The 22,636-nt window shown below is 40.8% G+C and overlaps 1 protein-coding gene across 1 annotated transcript in view; it reads left to right on the plus strand.

Annotated features, from left to right (window-relative positions):
• The window catches only part of TEC (tec protein tyrosine kinase), a 32,583-nt gene extending 10,891 nt beyond the window's left edge, over window positions 1-21,692 (plus strand). Inside the window, exons 2-17 of the mRNA XM_010133749.1 lie at window positions 5,390-5,491; window positions 6,500-6,581; window positions 8,076-8,204; window positions 10,441-10,481; window positions 10,922-11,103; window positions 12,056-12,121; window positions 13,864-13,918; window positions 14,081-14,160; window positions 14,717-14,850; window positions 15,967-16,041; window positions 16,814-16,985; window positions 17,150-17,366; window positions 17,833-17,897; window positions 18,839-18,957; window positions 19,317-19,474; window positions 21,491-21,692. Coding sequence (XP_010132051.1) covers window positions 5,390-5,491; window positions 6,500-6,581; window positions 8,076-8,204; window positions 10,441-10,481; window positions 10,922-11,103; window positions 12,056-12,121; window positions 13,864-13,918; window positions 14,081-14,160; window positions 14,717-14,850; window positions 15,967-16,041; window positions 16,814-16,985; window positions 17,150-17,366; window positions 17,833-17,897; window positions 18,839-18,957; window positions 19,317-19,474; window positions 21,491-21,568 — 1,755 coding nt within the window. The 3' untranslated portion in view covers window positions 21,569-21,692. The remainder of the gene's footprint in view (window positions 1-5,389; window positions 5,492-6,499; window positions 6,582-8,075; window positions 8,205-10,440; window positions 10,482-10,921; window positions 11,104-12,055; window positions 12,122-13,863; window positions 13,919-14,080; window positions 14,161-14,716; window positions 14,851-15,966; window positions 16,042-16,813; window positions 16,986-17,149; window positions 17,367-17,832; window positions 17,898-18,838; window positions 18,958-19,316; window positions 19,475-21,490) is intronic.
• The last annotated feature ends 944 nt before the right edge of the window (window positions 21,693-22,636 follow it).

Consider the following 22,636-nt stretch of genomic DNA (forward strand, 5'->3'; position numbering starts at 1 on the left):
TTCCAAACAACCTTCCCCCCCCCCCCCGCCTTTTTCTGAGGTTAAGCAAAGAGAAAATACCCTGAAGAAACAGTTTATCTAATAGTGGGAATATGGACTTCTTAAACTCTAAAGCTACTATATTCAGTGAAGGAGTAATTCCTAGTGTACAGAGAATGAGCAGTCTGTATGCTTATCTAACACTTGAGTATTTCTTGTATTCCCTTCCTGTATTCTAAGATTTTTTTTAAAAAAAAAAGGAATTGTGTAATCGTATATTTGTTCCATGTCTGTCAATGTAGGTCCAGTGTTATAGCTCCCTGATTTTCTGTTTTATATGACTATATGTTAAATAATGGGATTAGCTTATTCTTTTTGTATTGCCTGGACTGGCCCTCCTCAGTGTGAGCAAGGAGCAAGGCTTCTAAAATCGTAAATCCAGTTTTTGAAGCATAGGCAAGTATGAAGTACACATGGCATTTTGCATTTTGAGAAGCTTTGTAAAGTAGTTTTTATATAGTCACTTCCCTTTTGTTACTTTCAGCAAGCAGATAACTTTTTTTAAAAAACCAACACAACCTTTAGTCTGACTTCGATAGATAATTTTATCTGTTTTCTAGCCTTATTGGGATATAGTTTTTTTATACCTTTATTACTGTTCTAACCATATTTACTTCTATAGGCTTTCCTTTAGAGGAAAATATCTATCTTCAGAAAAGGGGTGGACCAGCTTTGGTGGGTCTCTTGGGTTCACTGGCCTGTGATATTTCCAAATCCTCTATGAATACTTGCGTCCAATTTGGGCAGCACGCAGGAACGTGTGGGTGAAATACTATTTCTATGGTGAATCTAACCTTCTTCTACTGTTAGCCATCTTCCACCTCTAAAAAACTGTAAAACAGGTCCTTCTGCCTTCTGTGGTTTGACATTAGTACTAATTTTGTAGCAAAGGTCACTTGCTGGGAAGAGTGGATTTCTCATGTCCGGCTCATGCCTGCACCTCTACTTCCCAAATACTTCACAGCTTGAGCTCTCCCTTGATTCTGCATTTCGTGTCTGCCATGTGCCTTGGGCTAGAGCAAGCCGTTTGGCATGCAGAATAAATGCCACACAGCGATGGTGTGCAGGGTGTCCCATTGTAAAGAGAAATCACTGAAATAGGGAGGGAAGAGGAATTGCAGTGGTTTTTAGCATTTTCCTTGAGTCATTCCTTCCTGCACCTGTGCCGCTTCGTTTAACAGTGAGAAATGCTGAGGTAAAACACAGCTGCACGCTTGACACTTTGAAGACGGCTGGCCACTAACAACTCTTGCTTCTGATGCAATCTGTAACGTTTCTGGAGCGGTACATTTGAATTTAATTTCACATCTACAAGACGTGAAATCATGATCTACAAGAAAGGCTGGAGGGAGGACCCAGGGAACTACAGGCCTGTCAGTCTGACCTCAGTGCCAGGGACAGTCATGGAGCAGGTCATCTTGAGTGTCATCATGCGGCATGTACAGGATAGTCAGGTGATCAGGCCCAGTCAACATGGACCTATGAAGGGCAGGTCCTGTTTGACCAACCTGATCTGCTTCTATGACAAGGTGACCCGTTTAGTGGATGAGGGAAGAACTTTGGATGTTGTTTACCTGGACTTTAGCAAGGCTTTTGACATGTTTCTCATCACATTCTTCTGCAGAAACTGGCTGCCTATGGCTTGGACGGGTGTACGCTTCGCTGGATCAAAAACGGGCTGGCTGGCTGGGCCCAGAGAGTGGTGGAGAATGGAGTTAAATCCAGCTGGTGGCCAGTCACCAGTGGTGTTCTTCAGGGCTCAATATTGGGGCCTTTAACATCTCTTTAACATCTTTATCAATGATCTGGATGAGGGGATTGAGTGCACCCTCATTAAGTTTACAGAGGACACCAAGTTAGTTGGGAGGTAGTGTTGATCTCCCTGAAGGCTGGGAGGCATACCTACAGAAGGGTCTGGACAGGCTGGATCAATGGGCTGAGGTCAACTGTATGAAATTCAACAAGACCAGGTGCCAGGTCCTGCACTTGGACCACTACAACCCTCTGCAGCGTTACAGGCTTGGGGAAGAGTGACTGAAAAACTGCCCAGAGGAAAAGGATCAGGGGCTGTTGGTTGACTGCCAGCTTAATGTGAGCCACCAGTGTGCCCAGGCATCTAAGAAGGTGACCAACAGCATCCTGGCTTCAATCAGAAACAGCATGGCCAACAGAACCAGGACAGTGATTGTCACTCTATAAGTGATTGTCCCCCTGTACTCGGTGCTGGTGAGGCCACACCTTGAGTACTGTGTCCAGTTTTGGGCCCCTCACTACAAGAAGGATGTTGAGGTGCTGGAGTGTGTTCAGAGAAGGGCAATGAAACTAGTGAAGGGTTTAGAAAACTTATGAGGAGTGGCTGAGGGAACTGGGAATGTTTAGTCTGGATAAGAGGAGGCTAAGAGGAGACCTTACCACTCTCTACAACTACTTGAAAGGAGGTTGTGGAGAGGTGGGGGTCAGTCTCTTCTCCCATGTGACAAGTGACAGAATGAGAGGAAATGGCCGTAAGTTGTGTCAGGGGCAATTTAGGTTGGATATCAGGAAAATTCTTTGCAGAGAGGGTCATAAAGCATTGGGACAGGCTGCCCAGGGAGGTGATGGAGTCCCCATACCTGGAAGTGGTTAAAAGTCCTGTAGATGTGGTGCTGTTGGACGTGGTTTAGAGACCCTGGCAGTGCAGGGTGATTGGTTGGACTCAATGATCTTAAAGGTCTCTTCCAACCAGATGATTCTATGCATGATCTGTAAGTTGGTTTGGGTTCTTTTTTTTTAACCTGTAAAGTTTGAGAAGACAGAAAATCTTTGACATTAGGCTTAATTTGCTGGATTGGATTGCAGGGCAAGTCAGCTTTGAGTTGGCTTAATTTAGCATCTCATGGTGAAGCAAACTGAACCGCCTTAACTCGGGAAAGGGATCAACTTAGGAAATATGATTATCAGAATGATGTGCTGTGTGTTACGAGGTTTGCTTTATTTTTTTTCTAAATGTTAGTGGTTTGCCGTGTTGGATTCTTGTCCTTTGTCTTACTGGCACGTGTATGCTTCTTTTGAGCACTCACTGAATGACAGAATTGGCATGAAAATCTCCAAGTCTTGAAGGAGAGCAGGATTTGGAGTAATTAATAAAGCCTGTTCCTCTACGGAATTTCTGTCATTCCAGTTAAAAAGAACCCAATGCATGTCGTCTCTCCCTGTCCCACAACCTCAGTTAACCAGCAGATGGGATCCAAGCAATGTATGAGTACCTCACTGAGCACAGAAAGCTGGGCAGATATGTTACAGTAGTGGCAAGCATTTTCTCTTGTTTGTTATGTGTTGAGGAGTAAAAAAGACTTGGAGGGGTGTCTTCAACATGATTATGTAGTGTTGAATTTATGCTTTGTGAAAAAGCGTGTTTTGTTTTGATCCTCCTTTCTGCACTGGCTAATCTGGCAGCCCTGAAGCCGTTAGTCCTGCCACTCGGAGATTAAGAGGGAGAAGCAGTACTTGTGTTACAGACTTCAGAAACTCAATTTTTGGCATTTGCATGAATGTGTGTTTTACTTTAGGCAATCAAAGTTCAGTTAAGAGGATACCATAAAATAAACAGAAGACTTAATGGGGTTTTTTAATTAAAAATCCAAGGTTGCACACTCGGTGCAAATTGTTTTTCAGCATATGATATAGCTTTGTAGTACAGCTCATGGTAATATTTATGTTTTGGCTTTTTAAAATGGTTTAGTAAAATGCCATTTTTTGTTTTTTCTGGTGCTAAATAGCAGTTACAACTTTATCTTAACTTAGTTCCTGTTATGCTTCCCGATGCTGACCATGACGTGCATGAATTCTTCACGCACGTTTTCTCTGCTTGCTTTCTTCGTAACAATATACCTAAGAGACAGAGTACTAAATGTGTTTTAATGGCTGGCAAAACTTCCAGGTTTTCCATGGGTAGTAACTATTGTGTTTCTAGGGTGGTGGCATTGTGATAGCTATATTTGAAGTTGCTCTTTGCTTCTGTTTACAAGACTGTGGTTTTAGTTGTTTATGATTGTGCTATTTGGGCTGAAATGTCCACCCTCAGGATAGAGTATTTAAAATAATTCAGTAATTACTAATTATTTCCATGTTGTGAGAACAGCAGCAATCTCTCATAACCTGCACTCTGGACCGGATGTGCTGGATGTGCTTGGCAAGTCAAAATTTTTGATGTGGATTAATTCAGGACCAGCTGTGGTCTGCTGCCGTTTTTGGTTTGTTCCAGATTCCAGCAGAAACTTCCTCTCCTACTAGAGACGTGGTACTCCCAAGAGTGAGAGGTGGCACTATACATTCTCCATAGATTCATCATCATTTCCCTCTCAGCAGTGTATCGTTTATGTGTGTTCCTCTGCCATGTGGAAGAGCACGTTGTAAATTTCTGTGCTGGGCTTTAATTTTTAGCCTCTTTTGCTGCAGGTGAAGGAAGACAGTTTCAAACAATTCCTTCAGAAACAGCCACCTTAAAAAGGTCCCCTTGTGTACGGAGTTCACTCTTATTACTTACTGCTTTTACCTGTGGACTGAAGTCCAGTACATGCCACTTCCAGTTATAGGCTGTTCTTCCACGGATCTTCCTCTCTGGATTGCTGAACTACAGCATACTTTCATGTGTTGTTATGCATTGTTACTTTGGGCAGCACCTGCTGAGCACCATGGGCACACCTTTCCTTCTTTAAAATCTTCATAACTATCAGTTTAGGTGAGCTGAATCTTCTCAGATATCTGTGCTTTTGACCTTGCTACTTCAGGGCTTCTGCTAGCCCTGGTCAAAGAATTTCTTTCAACACAGACTCCAGCTTGGTCTAGTGATGGTTTTCACCTCTATCTTCTGCTTCTTGCCTCAGCATGAATTTGTGTTGCCTGTGCAGCATCCCAGTTTCTCTGGAAACTTGGTGAAACACGGCGGCAGCACATGTGGTGGGAGGACTTCAGTAACAGAGTAAAGCAGCAGATGAGATGATGATGCATTGGCACCTATTTCCCTCACCAGTTTTAATCATTATTTAAAATCAGCAGGAGGAAAGCCTTTTTTCATCTGTACTCAAGTTATTTTGTGTAAAGCAGAGTAGATTAAACCTATGATTAGAACTGATTGGAAAATTTATGTAGAAAGAAGTGCTACTTTTTACTAAGCAGTTTTACTCTGTGCACTTTCACCAGTCTAGACCTTTATACCCTCCCCCTCTCTCTCATTTTTCAAATGACTTCTGCAGTTAAAGCTGCATCAGTATCATAAGTGGAAAAGAAAGCAAGAAGACTCTGCTGAAAAAAAAGAAAATTGAATAAATCGGCTATATTTTATGTAATGTTTTTTGCTTTTTCTTTATAGAAAAAGTACAGAAAAGGATCTGTGGATATTTCAAGGATTAAATGTGTAGAAGTTGTAAAAAGTGATGGTACTATTCCCTGTCAAAATAAATATCCATTTCAGGTATGTTCCTTTTATATAAAATAAATTGTATTAATTATATATTATATTTATATAACAAATTGCAGTGCTCTTTTCAACAGCGCCAACTGTTTGGATGTAATTTGCTCAAAATTACTGTAACTTCTAAATACTGAGCCCATGCACTGGGTCTCTGGGGCTGTGTGGGAGACAGTTCAGAATCAGTGATTAAAACCCATCCCCGGCAAGCTCTGCTCCCCCTGCAGTCCCCTCCCTTGGGAATTGTGCCTCATACGCTTGTTCTTTTTCTTTTCCCCACCCTCTCTGCTTGGGTTTTGACTGCAAAGTGCCTTGTCCTGGTCTTCCTTCAAAACGGGTTGGCTGGCAGCTCGTTTCCCCTGTCTTCATTCTTTCACATTAGATTAAGTTTAATTACCATTAAATTACACAGGAATAAGAAAACCAAGTTAAAACTTGTTTTCCTCCAATGTGAAATGGAAATAAACACAGAAAACAAAGTGCTTGAAGGGGAAAAATAAAAATATGGAGGTTCAGGTGCTGTGCCTGCTTACAACAGAGGGAGTGGTTGGAGCGAGGGTGAATTCCACTGCTGGAGAGGGGACTCTGGGCCCTTTCTCCCAGGGCAGTACTTGCTTTCCACCAATACAAGCAGTGAAGAAACAGAAGGCAAGAATCACCCCGAAGCAGTACAGAATCACAAGGAGTTTTGAAATGGCTGGGAAGAGATGTCTGATCGTGAAATAGCTTTAGCCGTTAAATTGTACTGTTTTTAGAAAACACACGGTGAAGAATTAACAAAGCAAAGTGTGAAACAAACATTTTAAGGAATGCTTTCAAGATAATATACCATTACAAAATCCTTCCTTATTGTACTGAAAGCACCATATATGAATAATAACCCCATTTTCTGCCTGAGTACATTAATTTTGCCAAATGTAACAGTCATTTATCTTCTTCTGTTTCCTGAGAAATAAATAAATTAGTATTTCCAGGCGAATATATCTTGATTATTTCTTTTCCCCTCTCCAGGTTGTATATGATGCTAATACGCTTTATATTTTTGCACCAAGTGCACAAAGCCGGGATCAGTGGGTGAGGAATCTGAAAGAAGGTAAAGGAAATTGCTCATACTCGACATCTGACATATGCAGATCTCTTTACTTAAGCTGCCTGGCTGGGTTGGAGTTAACTCGGGGCTCTGTTCTGGATTTGTGGCCAACACCAGTGTTTTAGTTGCTGTTGAGCAGTGCTTGCACAGCATGGAGGCTTTGCCTTTTCGCCCCACCTCTGCCCCTGGAGCAAGTAGGCTTGGGTGGACAGGAGGCTGGGAGGTGACTCAGCTGAGACAGCGAACCTGGGTCAACCAAAGGGATGGATATTCCAGGCCATATTATGTTGTGATAAGCAGTAAGAACTGAGACAGAGGAAGATGAGGCTTGGGGGTTTTTGGCTTCCATATTGGCTGTCGGTCAGAGACTGGGCATTCATCTACATGTGGGAGATGATGTAAAGGCAATCACTCATAATTTTTGGGGTTTTTTCCTCTTCTTTTGGTCTGTAAACTGTCTTTATCTCAAGCCACATGTCTTCTTGCTCTTTTTGTTCTCTCCCCATCTGCTGGGGTTGGGGAGTGGGCGAGTGGCTGCATGGGTGCTTAGCCGTTGGCTGGCATCAACCCACAAGAAGCTAGAAAAATAAAATGGTAGAGCTTCTGTGGCATATGTCCAGTGATTTTTATTTTTCATTGGGCCAGCTCATTTGCATGCAGAGCATGTGATAACAGGTACTGGTAGTATCAAACACGCAGATGGATTTAATTTGATTTGTGAAGTCCAGCTGCAATCAGAATTTGACTCTACCCTTTTGCACAATGTGTAAATCATCAGAATGCTTATCAAGGTAGTTAATGGCGTCACTTAAAAGGCAGGAGGCATCTCCACCAAGGTGCAATCTGATTAATGCTATCGTAGTGAGTAAAGATTATCTTTTTTCAAGAGCCTCTTAATGCCTTCTGCCACCATCAAGTGCTCACATTAGTTGCAGGTGCTCTGTAAAACAGGTCCTCTGGGCTGAGGACCATGGGGCAAGGAATAACCTCTGAAACTCAGCAAGCTTTTAGGATAGGGGTAGGGAGCCTTTCAGACCAAACACAACATTGTTCCAAGGAATAGTGATAAATGTCAGCTATCTTTCCCTCCAGAACACAGAACAGTAGAGGAAATTGAATCACTTGCAGCAGTAATAAAAAGGAAAGGGGCAGGCAGAGCCCCCAGGGCCTGCACAGTTGCCTGCCTGATTCACAGGGTGCAGGTGGATGCCTGGGATTCCTTTTGTGCATGCACCACACCCCTCTGGGGATGAACAGCTTAGGCAGGGAGTATACCTCTCTCTTCTGGAATAAAGTAATGTATTATTCTAAAAATGTCCTCTACTATCATTGTATCACCTCCATGTAAACTTCTAAGAAGGTCCTTAAGAGAAGCAATGCTAAAGTAAAGACAAATGTAGACTATCACTCATGTAAAAGATAATGTAATATTTATTAAAAATGGCCCTCTTGCAATTTTTTTTAATATTTCAATATACGCTCTTTTTATTCTGGTAGAAATAAAGAACAACAGCAATATAATGATAAAATATCATCCTAAATTCTGGACAGAGGGAATTTATCAGTGCTGCAGACAGACAGAAAAATTAGCACCTGGCTGTGAAAAATATAATCTTTTTGAAAACAGTAAGTACATATGTTTTCATATGAAGTTGTTTGATGTTATGTTGGCATATTTCTCTGCTTTTTTATATGATCTTACCATCAAACCTAAATGCCCTAGATATTAGGCAAATTTATAGAGTAATCATTGATACTGTGCCTAAAGTAAATCAAAACATTTGTTTTATTTCTAAGCATTTTCTAAAAAATGTAAAAGCCAGTGAACTGTCCTTGTGAAAAATGTCTATAGAGAAAGCTGAAAAGAATCACCGAGGTTGCTGAATTTCTCTTGGTTCATCTTTTCCCATCTGAAAGTTATTTGACCAACCATTTAACTCAGACTGAGGATAAAAAAGATTCAGCTAGAAATCCTTGCCAGCTCTTCAGTTTTAATAAATAACTTCTGCATACCTGTACAAAGAGATGCATACCTACAGAGAGATCTGGACAGACTGGATTGATGGACTGAGGTCAACTGTATGAAATTCAATAAGACTAAGTGCCAGGTCCTGCACTTGGACCGCTACAACCCTCTGTAGCGTTACAGGCTTGGGGAAGAGTGGCTGGAAAGCTGCCCAGCAGAAAAGGACCTGGGGGTGCTGGTCAACAGCCGATTGAACATGAGCCAGCAGTGTGCCCAGGTGGCCAAGAAGGCCAACAGCATCCTGGCTTGTATCAGCAATAGTGTGGCCAGCAGGAGGAGGGGAGCGACTGTCCCCCTGTACTTGGCGCTGGTGAGGCCACACCTTGAGCACTGTGTCCAGTTTTGGGCCCCTCACTACAAGAAGGATGTTGAGGTGCTGGAGTGTGTTCAGAGAAGGGCAATGAAACTAGTGAAGGGTTTAGAAAACTTATGAGGAGTGGCTGAGGGAACTGGGAATGTTTAGTCTGGATAAGAGGAGGCTAAGAGGAGACCTTACCACTCTCTACAACTACTTGAAAGGAGGTTGTGGAGAGGTGGGGGTCAGTCTCTTCTCCCATGTGACAAGTGACAGAATGAGAGGAAATGGCTTTAAGTTGTGCCAGGGGAGATATAGGTTAGATATGAGGAAAAAATTCTTTGCAGAGAGGGTTATGAAGCTTTGGAACAGGCTGCCCAGGGAGATGGTGAAGTCCTCATCCCTGAAGGTTTAAGACACATGTAGATGTGGTGCTGAGGGACACGGTTTAGAGACCCTGGCAGTGCAGGGTGATTGGTTGGACTCAATGATCTTAAAGGTCTCTTCCAACCAGAATGATTCTATGTAAAAGAATAATAACTGTGTTGCAGTCAGTGTCACTACACCAGTGTAAAAATTATGCAAGAAGGCTTTATGTATTTACAGAAACATTTTCTTACAGATTTGTAGATGTCCGTATGCTGAACCTGGATGACTTCTGTAGGCATGTGCATTGAAATCACAGGTTCTGCTTGTTTAGCAGTGGATGCCATAATGTACAAAGATGTGCAAGTGTGCCCCTCACTGCAGTATTGTCCCACACAAGGATACTGTAATTATTTAGTCTTTGATTTAGGTAAAATTCCATAGTAGGAAAAGAAATTCAGCCACTGCTTGCCTCTCAGTGGTGCCTGGATAATTTCTTATGTCAGCACCTTAAATGGCAGCGGTGGGGACCTGTGGATTTACTTTCATTAAAAGACTTGAAAAATAAATAGTGGCTTGTAGACAGCCTTATTCAGCAAGACATAAAATGTGACATATAGCTCAACCTTTTAAGTGTGGGGAAAAAAGCAGCACAGGAGAAAAATGCTTTCTGAGAGTAGTTATAATTAGTAGTTATAATCTAAGAGAAGTTATAAAAATTACTTACAACTTTTATACCTTGTTCAGCAAAGCAAGGGTCGAGGGAGTAATATTTTTTTAGAAAAGCAGATGTTAATAGGAACAGAACTTTAGATCATCATGGTGACAAGAACACTGCTTCCTTTTTATGTGTCTTTTATTATCTCTATCTCTTTTTTTATTTCTCATATATCTCTGCATCTGAGGGCTGGTTCAGGGATCTCTGTGTGCCACACTGATGTGGCACAGACATTGCCGAATCTGTGGTCAGTGTGGCCTATTGGCTGATGTAGGATGTTTTTCCAAGAATATTTAATTGACGTTTTCCTAATGCTTAATTGGAGCTGTCTTTGCTTTCTGATTTACTAAGCTATCCTGAAGGCTGTCTTATAAAACCTTATCCGAAATGTAAACCTTTTATTTAGTTTTTAAATTAATAGCTAAACAGATTGACCTTTCCTATGCTTTGTTTCTAGGTGTAATGGGATTGCCCTCTCCAATGCCAGAAAAAAATGTGGTAGGTAGAGTCTTTAAATATTGAATAGATAATTGCTGCTTTTTGAGATGGTGTTTAAATTTCCTGAGATTCTTTCCATATCTTGGTGCAAAGGTCAATTTCTCTATGTATCAATGGGCATCATTCTCTATCTTGGGGTGGAAAAAATCCCATTGAATCTGTACTACTGGTGGGAGAGGTGGTCAAAAAGCAAACGCTGACAGGCGTTGCCCTTTACCGGCAGCTGTGGGGCTGCAGTGTGAGCCAGCCCCATGGATAGGACCCAGGTAATCATCTACCACACACCCCAACTGCCTCCTGGGGCCACTGTGGCTTGCTCCTGGGCAACCCAGAACTAGACAAGCTTTTGCCTCAGGGGTTTGCACTGGTGTGATGGTAAGGGTGAGTCAGGTAGAATAATGGAGCAGAGTGAGATGGTAATAATACTGAGTTGTTTTCAGCGAAGGCCTCCACCACCTGTTCCTCCAGTTGAAGAAAATGGCAATGAAGAGGAGGAGATAGTGGTAGCAATGTATGACTTTGAGCCTACGGAACACCATGATTTAAGATTAGAGAAGGGCGAAGAGTATATGGTGATTGAGAAGAATGACATTCACTGGTGGAAGGCGAGAGACAAATATGGGTAAACACAAGTTCCTTATTTTTCATTATAAAATTCATAAGGCTATTTCTATGTTGTAGTGTTTCTATTGACAACAGATGATATTGTCAAGAAATAACTGTATTAGACCATTAGACCCCACTTTGGACCTGAGCCCTGAAATCTCACCTCATGAAGGTATCTTCACTCCCACATAGAAACCAATTTTTAAAAGTGTGGCTCTCAGTAAGTTGTGGGGCTTGAGTGCAAAGCTGGTTGCAGAAATGGAAGCTTTTCCAATTATATTTCCTGTCAGACTTCATGGTTTCCCAATTAAAGCATCAGCCAGCCTCCAAATCCTTCCTAGACTAGTACAGTTCTCCTGCTTCCCTGGGGACTTGCTCATTAGGGAGCAAAATGGTTAACACTCAGCTCAGCAGTCTCCGACTTCCAGCCTTGAATAATTATCCTCTTATTTAATAGCTGGATTATTAGGGCCAATCTCTGAATGAGTTGAGGGAGAGTTGCAGTGAGATGCCTTAACGACTACCACTTTACATTCCCTGGATTAATTTTTTTCCCGTGGTTTTAAAAGTGGAAGTTTCCACACTTCAGTATTTATCAGGTCCCTGCTGCAGTATGTTAGGGTAATTGCAAGTTATCAGGCTGTGGCAGGCTCCAAACATATTTCCAGTGACTGACTGGGACTTCCGAGCACAGAACTGACAGAGCAGCAGAGCATTACTCTTCTTCACCTTTCCACTAGTTTTCTTGGACGCTTTTGCTGCCTGTGCCAGTTCATTGCTAGGTGCAGTGAAAGTTAATATGGAAATGTTGACATGGAAAATTAGTTTCTGTATAATCAGCAGTAGAGTGGGTGGGGGAGTAATAAATGAATGACACCGAGGGACCTCTGTTAATTAGCAGAATGAAACACTATCTTCTAGGCATGTCATTTTACACGTTTTCACTCCGATTATATATGTTTTTTTAGAAAACAAGGATATATTCCAAGCAACTATGTAACAGGAAAGAAGTCCAACAACCTTGATCAATATGAGTAAGTGAATATTTGAATTAAAACCTGAAAGACCATAAAATGAAACTGATACTTTAAGAATGACAATGTATTTTTAAAGTTTTGAAAGTAATTATTTACATATGATAGCATTGATCTCAGAGGTGAAACCTCAGCGTTGAAATAAGCATGTATTTTTTTTCTGGTTCTCATTGACTTTGCTGTGATTTATAATGTAGCATCAAGTCAATGAGGTGGCTCTCAGGCATGTCGCTATTACTAGTAAAGCAAAAAAACCCTCCCAACGCTCTGATAGACAAAGGGAAACTTTAAAGGAAATTTAAGTGTGCTGGATGTTGGGTTTTTTTAATATTAAAGTGGCGTGTCTATCCAAAGTGTGTGGAGGTAAGATAGTAGAGTAGAAAACAGTGGAAATAGTTCAAAGTAAACAATGGATCAGAGATTTTGGAAAGCAGCTCTGATTTTCAAGAAAATATATCACTCAGTGCATTTTAAGTCTTGGTGTATACATCTAGGTTTTAAAAGAAAAACAAGCTGTACTTTTATAGCTGATAAAAGTTGGTGTTTAATTATGGACTACTTATCTAAGAACATCAGAATAAAATTTAACACTGTAGTCCCCAGGCGTGTTCTTGATATTAAAATTTCAGTACAGCATAAACAGTTGTGCCTGAGAACTTAAGACATATTTGATGACTTTTAGGTAACATGGAGCTCTAACAAAATAATAATTAAAGCCACTCTACGAAACCACATTAGTAGCTCCAAAGCTCTACTGTCAGCCATGTATGGCTTGTACTGCTGTGTTTTGACAGAAGCTAAAATTTCTTCTGGGACTTTGCCCTCAGTTTTTTTAGAGGGTTTACTTGTTTGTTGCTTTCTTGTCTTTGAGGTTCTTGCTAAGAGCACTGCCCTCCTCTGGGCTAGGCTGCAGGAGTGGCAGAAAGGGAAGGGAGGAAGGAAGGAAGTAGGCTGCCTTATCTGGTCCAGCCACTTTATGCCTTACCACCTTGGGGCTGTAATTCTGAGGGACGTCTGAGTCCAGGGGGGGATTACTCCAGGTCATCTACTAACTCCAAGAAAACACTATCTCCAGAACAGCAGAACTTCATGAGAGGCTGGTGCACCACCTCCCTGCTGGGTTACCGCTGTAACAACATAGTTCAAAATGATTGCACCATGCCATTTGCAAGCTGCGTGTTTTCCCTTTTGATATTATTCTCTGCAGCTGGCTGAAATGTCAGTGCTTCTGTGGCTGATTTAACCTGCCGAGCTTGGGGATGTGCAACCGTGACATTTAATTCACTTTCAACCTCCTCTTTGGTAGGTGGGTCCCCCCTGGAAAATCAGAACCGTGAAGTTACTGAATGAAATGGCACTCTAGCAGCCAGCTCCGCAGGTGGCTTAACCGGTGTGCAGGCAGCTGCTGCCCCGGGGCTGTCAGCCTGCCCTCCGGCTGCCATTCAGAGCAACTACCGCCATCAGCCTGGGAGCATTTGAGAAGTGGTTTTGCTGCAAGATCAGTTCAGTTACCTGAACTTCATTTGCTTCTGTGGGGTCTCACTGGATTTGTTTCAGGGCATTTTTATGGGATAACTGTTCGATGTAACAGACGCCGATTTTTGTACATTAACAAAGGTTCAGTTCTTGGCCTTCACTTACCGTAAAATTATTGAATATGTAGCTTTGAAATATTTTCTTTTAAGCATTTTATGTAAATCGTGCGCTGTGGAGAAGTTTTGGTTACTGATGTTGTGTTGCAGGTGGTACAGCAGAAACCTGAACAGAAGCAAGGCAGAGCAACTCCTCAGAAATGAGGTGAGCACAGCAGCTGTGCAGCATTAACCATGAAATTTGTGTAAAGTAGCTTATTTTAATAAAGCAAACATTTATTTTGACATACGCCAATCCCAGAACAAGTAGAAGAGACGTGCAGCTTAAAACTGCATGTACAAAACTGTCAATGTGCTTGCATTTTAGGATAAAGAAGGTGGTTTTGTGGTGAGAGACTCAAGTCAGCCAGGCCTGTATACAGTTTCCCTTTATACAAAGTTTGGAGGGTGAGTTCCTGTGGCTGCTCTGCAAACCTTGTCTCATCTGAATCTATTTACATCTGTATCCGTTTACATCCGTATCCAAAGCCAGTGGCTCGAGGAAAGGCCAGTAGAGCTCAGTAAAGAAATGAGGGCTGCTGTGATAAAAAAGACGGGTGACTAAACTGAAGTTTTTGACTCCATGGTCAAGTCACGTTTGGTTTAATCCACTGTAGTCATGAACCTCCACCCAAAGCAGGAGGTCTTGCTCTCCCACTCCCTTTACTCTCTTCCCTCCTGCCAGCCCAAGTGTTTGTGTCAGCAAGTGGCGAGCTGCACTGGGGAGCTTGCTGGGCTGAAAATTTACCTTTTATGGGTTAATCTTCAACTTGGTCTGAGCACCAAGACGAAGGTTAGTCCCAAGAGCTTGGGATCTTTGATATTCAAGCTGTTCCTGAAGTGTGTGACTTTAGGCACCCGCACTGGCCCTCTCGGTTTCCATTTCCTAGTCAATGCACTCCTCTTAAAAAATTCACAACAAATGACGATGTATTATTACTCCTTCTTGTTGTTGTTATTCCAGTGAAGGTTCTTCAGGAATAAGACACTACCATATAAAAGAAACGGTAACGTCACCGAAGCAGTACTACCTCGCAGAAAAACATCTCTTTGACTCCATTCCAGAAATAATCGAGTATCATAAACATAATGCAGCAGGTAGATGAACTGGATGTTTCCTGTCGCTTAGGGTTGATTTGAAAAGGAGCATGAGGTGGTTTTATGGTTATTTTATGAATGTTTTTAGGTTTTTATAGATCCTTCTTTCTTAGGGTAGTCATGAGACACTCTATTTTGCATTTTTTTCAGTGTGTGCATATATATATATTTAAAAAATATTATAAAGTCTGCAGAGTAACAGGAGAACAGCTGTATTGAGTCAGGTAAAATCATTCCTTCAGCTCCACACTCTGTTTCCAGCAGCTGCTGGTAACCCACAGCAGATGGATGGGGATGGTACTTCTCAAGTGTTCTCCAGGCATTACTTTATTTTACCTGTAGGTCACCACCACTTAAAATGATCTTACCTTTCCATAGAGCAAACAGATTAGGAGAATAGTAATGTGTTTGTTGTTCAGGAAATTCCTAAAGATGAGCCACTGTAAAGGTTAGAAACTTCAGATCTATAGCCGATGGTGTCTTCCAACTGTGGAAATGGATGGGGAGAATTTAGGAATTAGGTTCAAGGCACAGATAAAATATAGAGTATATTTTTTTCTAGTCAAGTCTGTGCATAATTTTCCCTCATGAGCTATATTTTCCATATGTTTATGTCAAACTCAGATGATCCAGTATTTCCTGATGATATTCTGGAAAATGACTTTCTGGAAAATATGTTCCAAAAAAACCTTTGCTTTTCATTTTATTATAATAAATCTTACTACTTATTTTTAATTGCTTCATTCCCTTTGTCCTATCAAGATTTTAGGAGAATATTCAGCTAGCATGCAGCATTTATTTTGTATATATAAAATCGCTGCATGAGATTGGTGGCTTTATTGGTGCCAGCATAACTGTAAAGCCCAAATACGTATGCATATATCTATATCCATCTCTCACCAGTAAAGAAGATGCAACAAGTTAGATGAAGTGAGTGCCCTTGTAGCCAATTTGAATAGCAACATAACGCAATAGCAGAAAATATGGTCGAGGCCATATGTAACGATAAGCTTATTGTTAACGACTGTTGAAGTTTGCAGTGAACAAGTGGCTGATTTGCTGCCTGGCACTATTTCAGAAGTAAACTGTGTCTCCTGAATTATCATTGAACCTCAGGTCTTGTTACTAGGCTGCGTTACCCAGTGACCCCAAAGAAGACGACGGCACCAACAACAGCAGGATTCAGCTATGGTAATCGCATGTTCTATTCATCTACATATATCTCATCTAACAAGTTCGTGTATGTTAAGATGCTACAATATTTCCTAAAAATTTTGGTAAGACCTAATTTTGTACTGTGATTTGCTATACTAACTTACATGGCTCCAAGTTATACACTGGAGACCCTTACTCAGAGGACTGGCATGCAGAGGCACCACGGCTGGTGGTAGGAAATGGTGCCAAGGGCAGCTGTGAGGAGAGGCAGAATGTGTCACTGGTGCTCCAGAGGAATTTGGTATCTTTCTCTGTGCTTTTGTGGACACTTTGAGCTCTGCCCAATTAAAGAGCCTTGCCTTTGATTCCTTCATAAGCCCCCAGACTTCTGACTCAACCTTGACCCTTTGATCTTTGTAGAGGGGTTACTTTTTTTTTCCTATAAATTTGGAATAGCCTCTTTTAAGCATGGCACATCAGGTGATGTAAGCAGTTTCTACTCATCGGCACAACTTCCTGCAACGGCAGCTTGTTGAAATTAAGTCTGATAATAACAGTATTTAATTACCGGCCTCAGGAAATTCTGAGTTTTGCCCTCTGTGGTGGTCAAGAGTTGCTTAAAGGTAGGTCTACCTAGAAGTTTGTCTTGGGAGGTAGAGAAGTATTCAGTTTTCCAGTTAGTTCTAAGATGTTTTCTCCCTAAATTCCTTAATTTGCTAGTAATCCAGGTTCTCTTTCCTCTTCACCTGCCAGTTTAGTAGGTTCCCTAATGCAGGAGTCATGGCCTTTTGTTTGTTTTGTTTTATAGAGAAATGGGAAATCAATCCCTCGGAACTGACGTTCATGAGAGAGCTGGGGAGCGGTCTGTTTGGCGTGGTGCGACTTGGGAAATGGAGGGCGCAGTATAAAGTGGCCATCAAGGCAATTCGGGAAGGTGCGATGTATGAAGAGGATTTCATTGAAGAAGCTAAAGTGATGATGTGAGTTGTGTGTTTGGCAGTTTTATTATGAGTTCTAGGCCTCTGACACTGCATACTGATTATAAATGAAACGCTTGGGTCAGGTGATATTTTTGCAGTTTTGAGGGGTGGAGAGCTAGTGCTGGGTGGAGGAAGTAATAACGATACGATCTCAATCTTTTCAGGAAGCTAACTCATCCTAAATTAGTTCAGCTCTACGGTGTATGCACACAACAGAGACCTATTTACATCGTGACAGAGTTCATGGAGCATGGCTGCCTTCTCAATTACCTGAGACAAAAACGGGGAGTTCTGAGTAAAGACGTCCTGCTCACTATGTGCCAGGACGTGTGCGAGGGAATGGAGTACCTGGAGAGGAACAGCTTTATCCACAGAGATCTGGTAACATCCCATTAGGCAATACACTCCTCTTTTAAATTTTTATTTTTAAACTTATCCATTCCTTTTTCAAACAGCCTGTTTGTAAATAACTGCTTTTGTTCCTGCGAAAAAATTTTAAGTTGGCTCTTAAGGGTCTAATCAAGCCTCTAAAACTGCTCTGTGCAGAAAATGACGAGAGCTTCCTCTCTCACAAGAAAATAGAATAAAATCTCTCTGAAATTTTTATGAAGAGTTAATAGCTATTTACACTGATATAATAGCGTGATTTTTTTTAATTGTCAAAACAGAGCTATCGAGAGCAAATGCACAGGCACTTTTTATTCCAGAGCGTAATGAGAATACACCACTGAACTTGGTAAATCAGTTTAACTTGCTAAGCAATGAGGACAAAGACGTCATTAGACTGTTGTAATTTGTCTACAAGAGACTGCAAGTTTTTCATCCAACTCTACCATTCCCTTTGCAGGCTGCCAGGAACTGCTTGGTGAGTGACTCAGGAGTGGTGAAAGTGTCAGATTTTGGAATGACAAGGTATGGTTGAGTGTGCAAACACATTTGTGGGGAAATTAATTTAACCCTTTTACTTAGCCTTAAGGCAACATATGCCCAGCAGCACTACAGGCAAAAAGATCTTTTTGACCTCTCTAGGTGCTTACCGTGAAAGGCCTGGCTTTGAGCTGACTCTGTGGACTGACTAGTTTTCTATTAGCAACTTTCTGTGGCATCTGTGAAAATCTTGGAAATTTTAATTGTGTAGTGATGCAGGAGGCATATTGGAACTTGTGTCACGGACAGCAGAGCTCATGCTGCAGAGATAATAGTCGTTAATCTGTATTTTGGTAAATAAATGATAGAAAGAGGCTGATCAGTGAGTTCAGGATTCTGTTGGGGTAGGTGGTTTGGAGTTGCCACTCGCTAGCCAAAGTGCTGGGGGGTGCTGAGACCCGGAGAAGGGTTAATTCCCTGCCTTTTTTAGCACCCATGGGTGCTACATCAGGTGGGTGATGTGTGAGCAAAGCAGGGAGCAGCACTTACAAGGAAGGTGTTAAAGCACCATGGTTTGACCATGGTCTTCTTGGCTTTTGCCACTTGTTTCTGTGCTACTGAGCTTCAGTGTCCACTGACATCTGTATTCAGACTGGCCAGTGAGAAACAGAGGAAGAAATACAGGCTTTTGCATAATTTTCTCTTGTAATACAGACATATAACTTGTGGATCGCCTAGACCTCTGTTGTGTAACTAAGAATCACAAGAGAAGACTCTGAGGCTGTAAGAAAAATGAACTGGGTCTTGACTGAAACCTTAATACTGCCCCAGAGAAGCTATTTTTATCGTGTGATGCTAATGGTCATGGCCATTAGGTGGCAATATGAGCTTCTAGTATTCAAATACAAATCTAAATTACAATTCTCAGCTGTGGAGGCTGACTGAAGGATACAATATTTTTCTTTAATTTTTCTTTTTTTTTTTAGGTATGTCCTTGATGACCAATACACAAGCTCCTCAGGGGCTAAATTTCCTGTGAAATGGTGCCCCCCCGAAGTTTTTAATTATAGTCGATTCAGCAGCAAGTCAGATGTCTGGTCGTTTGGTAAGATATTCATCATCGAAAGAAAGTATTATTTTTATATTTTATCAATAGCAGTTACACTCTAGTTATTGGGAAGGATTAAGACATCTGAGAAGGATCTCAGAGAAAGCATTTGGCATGGCTTTATGCTTGCGTAAAGTTCCAGAGACCTTTAGAGCTGTTATTTATCAAAACCCATGCTACCAGAATAAGGTGGTTTCAGCAATGATGCACGTGAACACTTTCTAAAACATGTATCTCATACTACTAATCTATCAGAAATCCTGAGCCCTGGGCTCAAAATAAACATATATTTTTAAGAAGTTATTTGCTTATTTCCTTAACGTTGCTTTCCTTTCTTTCTTTCTGTCTTTTTTTAGGGGTTTTAATGTGGGAAGTATTTACGGAAGGAAAAATGCCCTTTGAAAAAAGCTCCAACTATGAAGTGGTAACAATGGTTAGCCAAGGACATCGTTTGTATCGGCCCAAACTAGCCTGTAAGCAGGTGTATGAAATGATGATGATGTGCTGGCAGGAGGTATATACTTATTTTTTTGTCTTTGAATTGAAAAAAAGGTCCATCTAGCCACAGCAACTAACCTCTATTGCAGCATTCTGACTGTATCCAGCTCTGTCAGCTATTCACACCTTTGATGCTAAGACAAGTCTTACCCTGGTTTGCTACTGAACTAGAGCTGTGATAAGAAAAACCACTGAGGAAATTTCTATGAGATAAATGGACTGTCAGTTTAAGTATGCAAAGGCATTTAGTAACAAAATGAAACAATTGCTAAATCTGTGCTGGTCACAATTACATCTGTGTACAAATACTGCTAGCAAAAGAAAAAAAAATCAGTTGGAAGGCCCAAAGGCGGAGAATCTGATTTTTACATTGCCTTAGTTTATTTGTCATTACAGAAACATGGCAGAATGGCCAAAAACATTTTTAAAGGAATGCTTCACTACCTGTTTATAAATTATATAGAAAATATAGATTAACTTGCAGCTGAATCTAAACACAAATCTAAAGGTTTATAAAGAAAGATAAAAATACACTGTGCTATTAATCCTCCTAGCCCAGAAAGATACTGACTGTACAATTTTCACAGGAGTCAAAAAGGTCGCAAACCCGAATTTAATACTTTATCAACTACATCAGTATAACATTTTTGTAGTATTAAAGCAGAAAGTGTCTAAGACAATAGGTGGATTTAATGAGATGCCTTAATTTTGAGAGAGCAATCAAGGAAACCAAGAATGCAAAGAGCTCTATCATTTATTTCTAGTTAGTCTTTGCCACCGAGGTACTGGGGTAAAACTGCTCTTTCCCAGTAATAAAGATGCCATACTGTCTGATACTTGCCTTGGAGGAGAAGATGCTAGAACAGAGAACAATCAGTCATCCAATCAACTCATGGAGATCTACAAACCAGGGGGTTTACACAACAAAACATACATTAAGAACAACAGTGCCCCGGAGGGCCGTGGAATGACAACTGTGTCTGTAGTTCATAAAAGCTATTCACAGGAGCCAGGAAACCACAGATCATTAAATTTTGTTTGTACTTGGTAACCTGCTTGAAATGGTCATTAAAATGGAATAATAGATTACCTGGAAGGTAATGATAAAATATTTGTTAATGCTCTTTGAATATTAATAAGCTTGTATAGGATTTATATGAACAACAATGAATTGATTAAAAGTTCACTGATTTCATCAGGGTGTATTAACAATAAAATCTAAGCAGTCATCACATGGGAGAGAAATAATCTTTGCAAATCACAAAGAGCATGCCAGTAATGTCAAGAAACTGGCAATCTTTGCAATAAAATATCAACTGTAGGTACCTCAGTCCTTGCTTAATAAATTTATTAATGATTTGTAGAGGGAAGTGAATACCGAGGCTTCAAAATTCAGCAGGTGATACAAATCTAAAGAGCCTGATAAATGGAGGAAATGTGCAAGTTATCCAGATGTTCAGAAAATGCTAAATTAACTGTGTCGGCAAGGTCGGCGAAAAGACTTAGTCTATTGCTGTAATCAAACAAAACAAACAGGATGTGATGATAAATAAGGAATTGTTGGAAAATAGAGAAGATGAAGGGTGCCATTGCGTAAGCCTATGACGCGGTCTCGTTTCGAAGTCCAGAAACTCATGCTGAAGTAAAAGAGACTTCAGAGAATGACACTCAAAATTCTTGGGAGTGTGAGCAACTTGCATAAAGAAAGATCGAAGCAATACATTGGGTGAGGTGGGGATGGGGAAGAAAAATGAGTAAGTGTGGCACCATGCAAAGTAATGAATTGTACCAAGAATGTAGTCCAGCAACACCTATTTACAGTTTTTCAAAGTGTTAAAAAAAAACCAAACAGTGACACTTACTGAGATTAAGTAACATGTCCAAAATCCACGTAAGGAAACAGTTTTGCAGGTCACCTCTAATGAAGCAGTAAATGCATTGCTACAGAATAATATCAAGACCAATCATTTATCAAAAATCAACACAACTTTATTGCTTTCTGATGACACCTGTGTGTGCTTTGTGTTCTTAGAAACCAGAGGGACGCCCGACTTTCGAAGACTTGCTTCACACAATCATTGACATTGCAGAGGGTGAAGATGTTTTCTGAAAAAAAAAAAAAACAACAGCAGCAAAAGTACAGGAAAGAAGTAATTTTCCAGCGATGTGACTTCACCATTTCTTTTTTTATAAAGCTCATTCCTGTAAGCTGCTGGATGCTGCTAAACAGTGTGAGAACCTGTGATGTCTGATCTGCTCCTCTTGTGGAGTTTTACATGATGATGGGAAATGAGCACGGTATCTTCAGCAATGCCAGCAGTCTGTGTATTTTCTCTTAAAATTCAGCATTGCATAGGTGGCAAGTTGCGCCTTTATGGAGAAAGAGAGAGAATGGGGCCAAAGCCCAGGAGCCTAATTTGCATTTAGAGGGCTTGGTTCATGTACATACAGTCCACGTTTCTGAGTTTCTCCTTACACAGATAGTAGTTTTAGTAGTGATTTGCATGCTTGAAAAGTGAAGGTATCTGTAAGTGGCTATTTACTGACATGGAAGCGTTTCTAGAGATTCTCCAGAAACATTATTTTTCTCAGCTGATAGGTGTTTTATGACACACCAAGAACACGAAACATGCCTTTCATTTGCACATGGTAGGTTGTTAACCAGTTTAGTGTAACACTCAAAAAGCTTTGCTTCAGAAGTGAGCTGTGATACGCCCCAAGCCATTCTAGGCTGTTTAGTCAACCAGAGATCTCCAACGGTTAGTCTTGATGTTACAAGTGGAAAGTAAGTCCAAGATTCAGCACAACTGGCTGTCAGTGTACCATAGTACCCTGTTTTGGATTAATTCTAATGTAATTTATATGTTGTATGTATTGTAAATATACAAATTCCCTGCATTTATTTATATAAAGTGTGTTTTCCTCTTGAAATGTTTAAGCACCTTTGTCCTACCTTCACTTACATACATACCTTGATACGTGAGGCTGTAAATGAAACACTCAAGTGTTTTTAAGGAGGGCTCCTCTTTCTGTCTGTCATCTGTGTCTAACCTTTCTGTATGCAAATGTATGTAAATAAACTGAATGTTAACTGTTGTTTGGAATCAAATGATGTGTTGCCAATAATTTACTGTCTGTGCCTCATAAGGCAGACTCATTGTTCATGTGAATATGGTGT

This window comes from Buceros rhinoceros, unplaced genomic scaffold (assembly GCF_000710305.1).
Source record: "Buceros rhinoceros silvestris isolate BGI_N320 unplaced genomic scaffold, ASM71030v1 scaffold12873, whole genome shotgun sequence".
Classification (NCBI taxonomy): Eukaryota; Metazoa; Chordata; class Aves; order Bucerotiformes; family Bucerotidae; genus Buceros; species Buceros rhinoceros.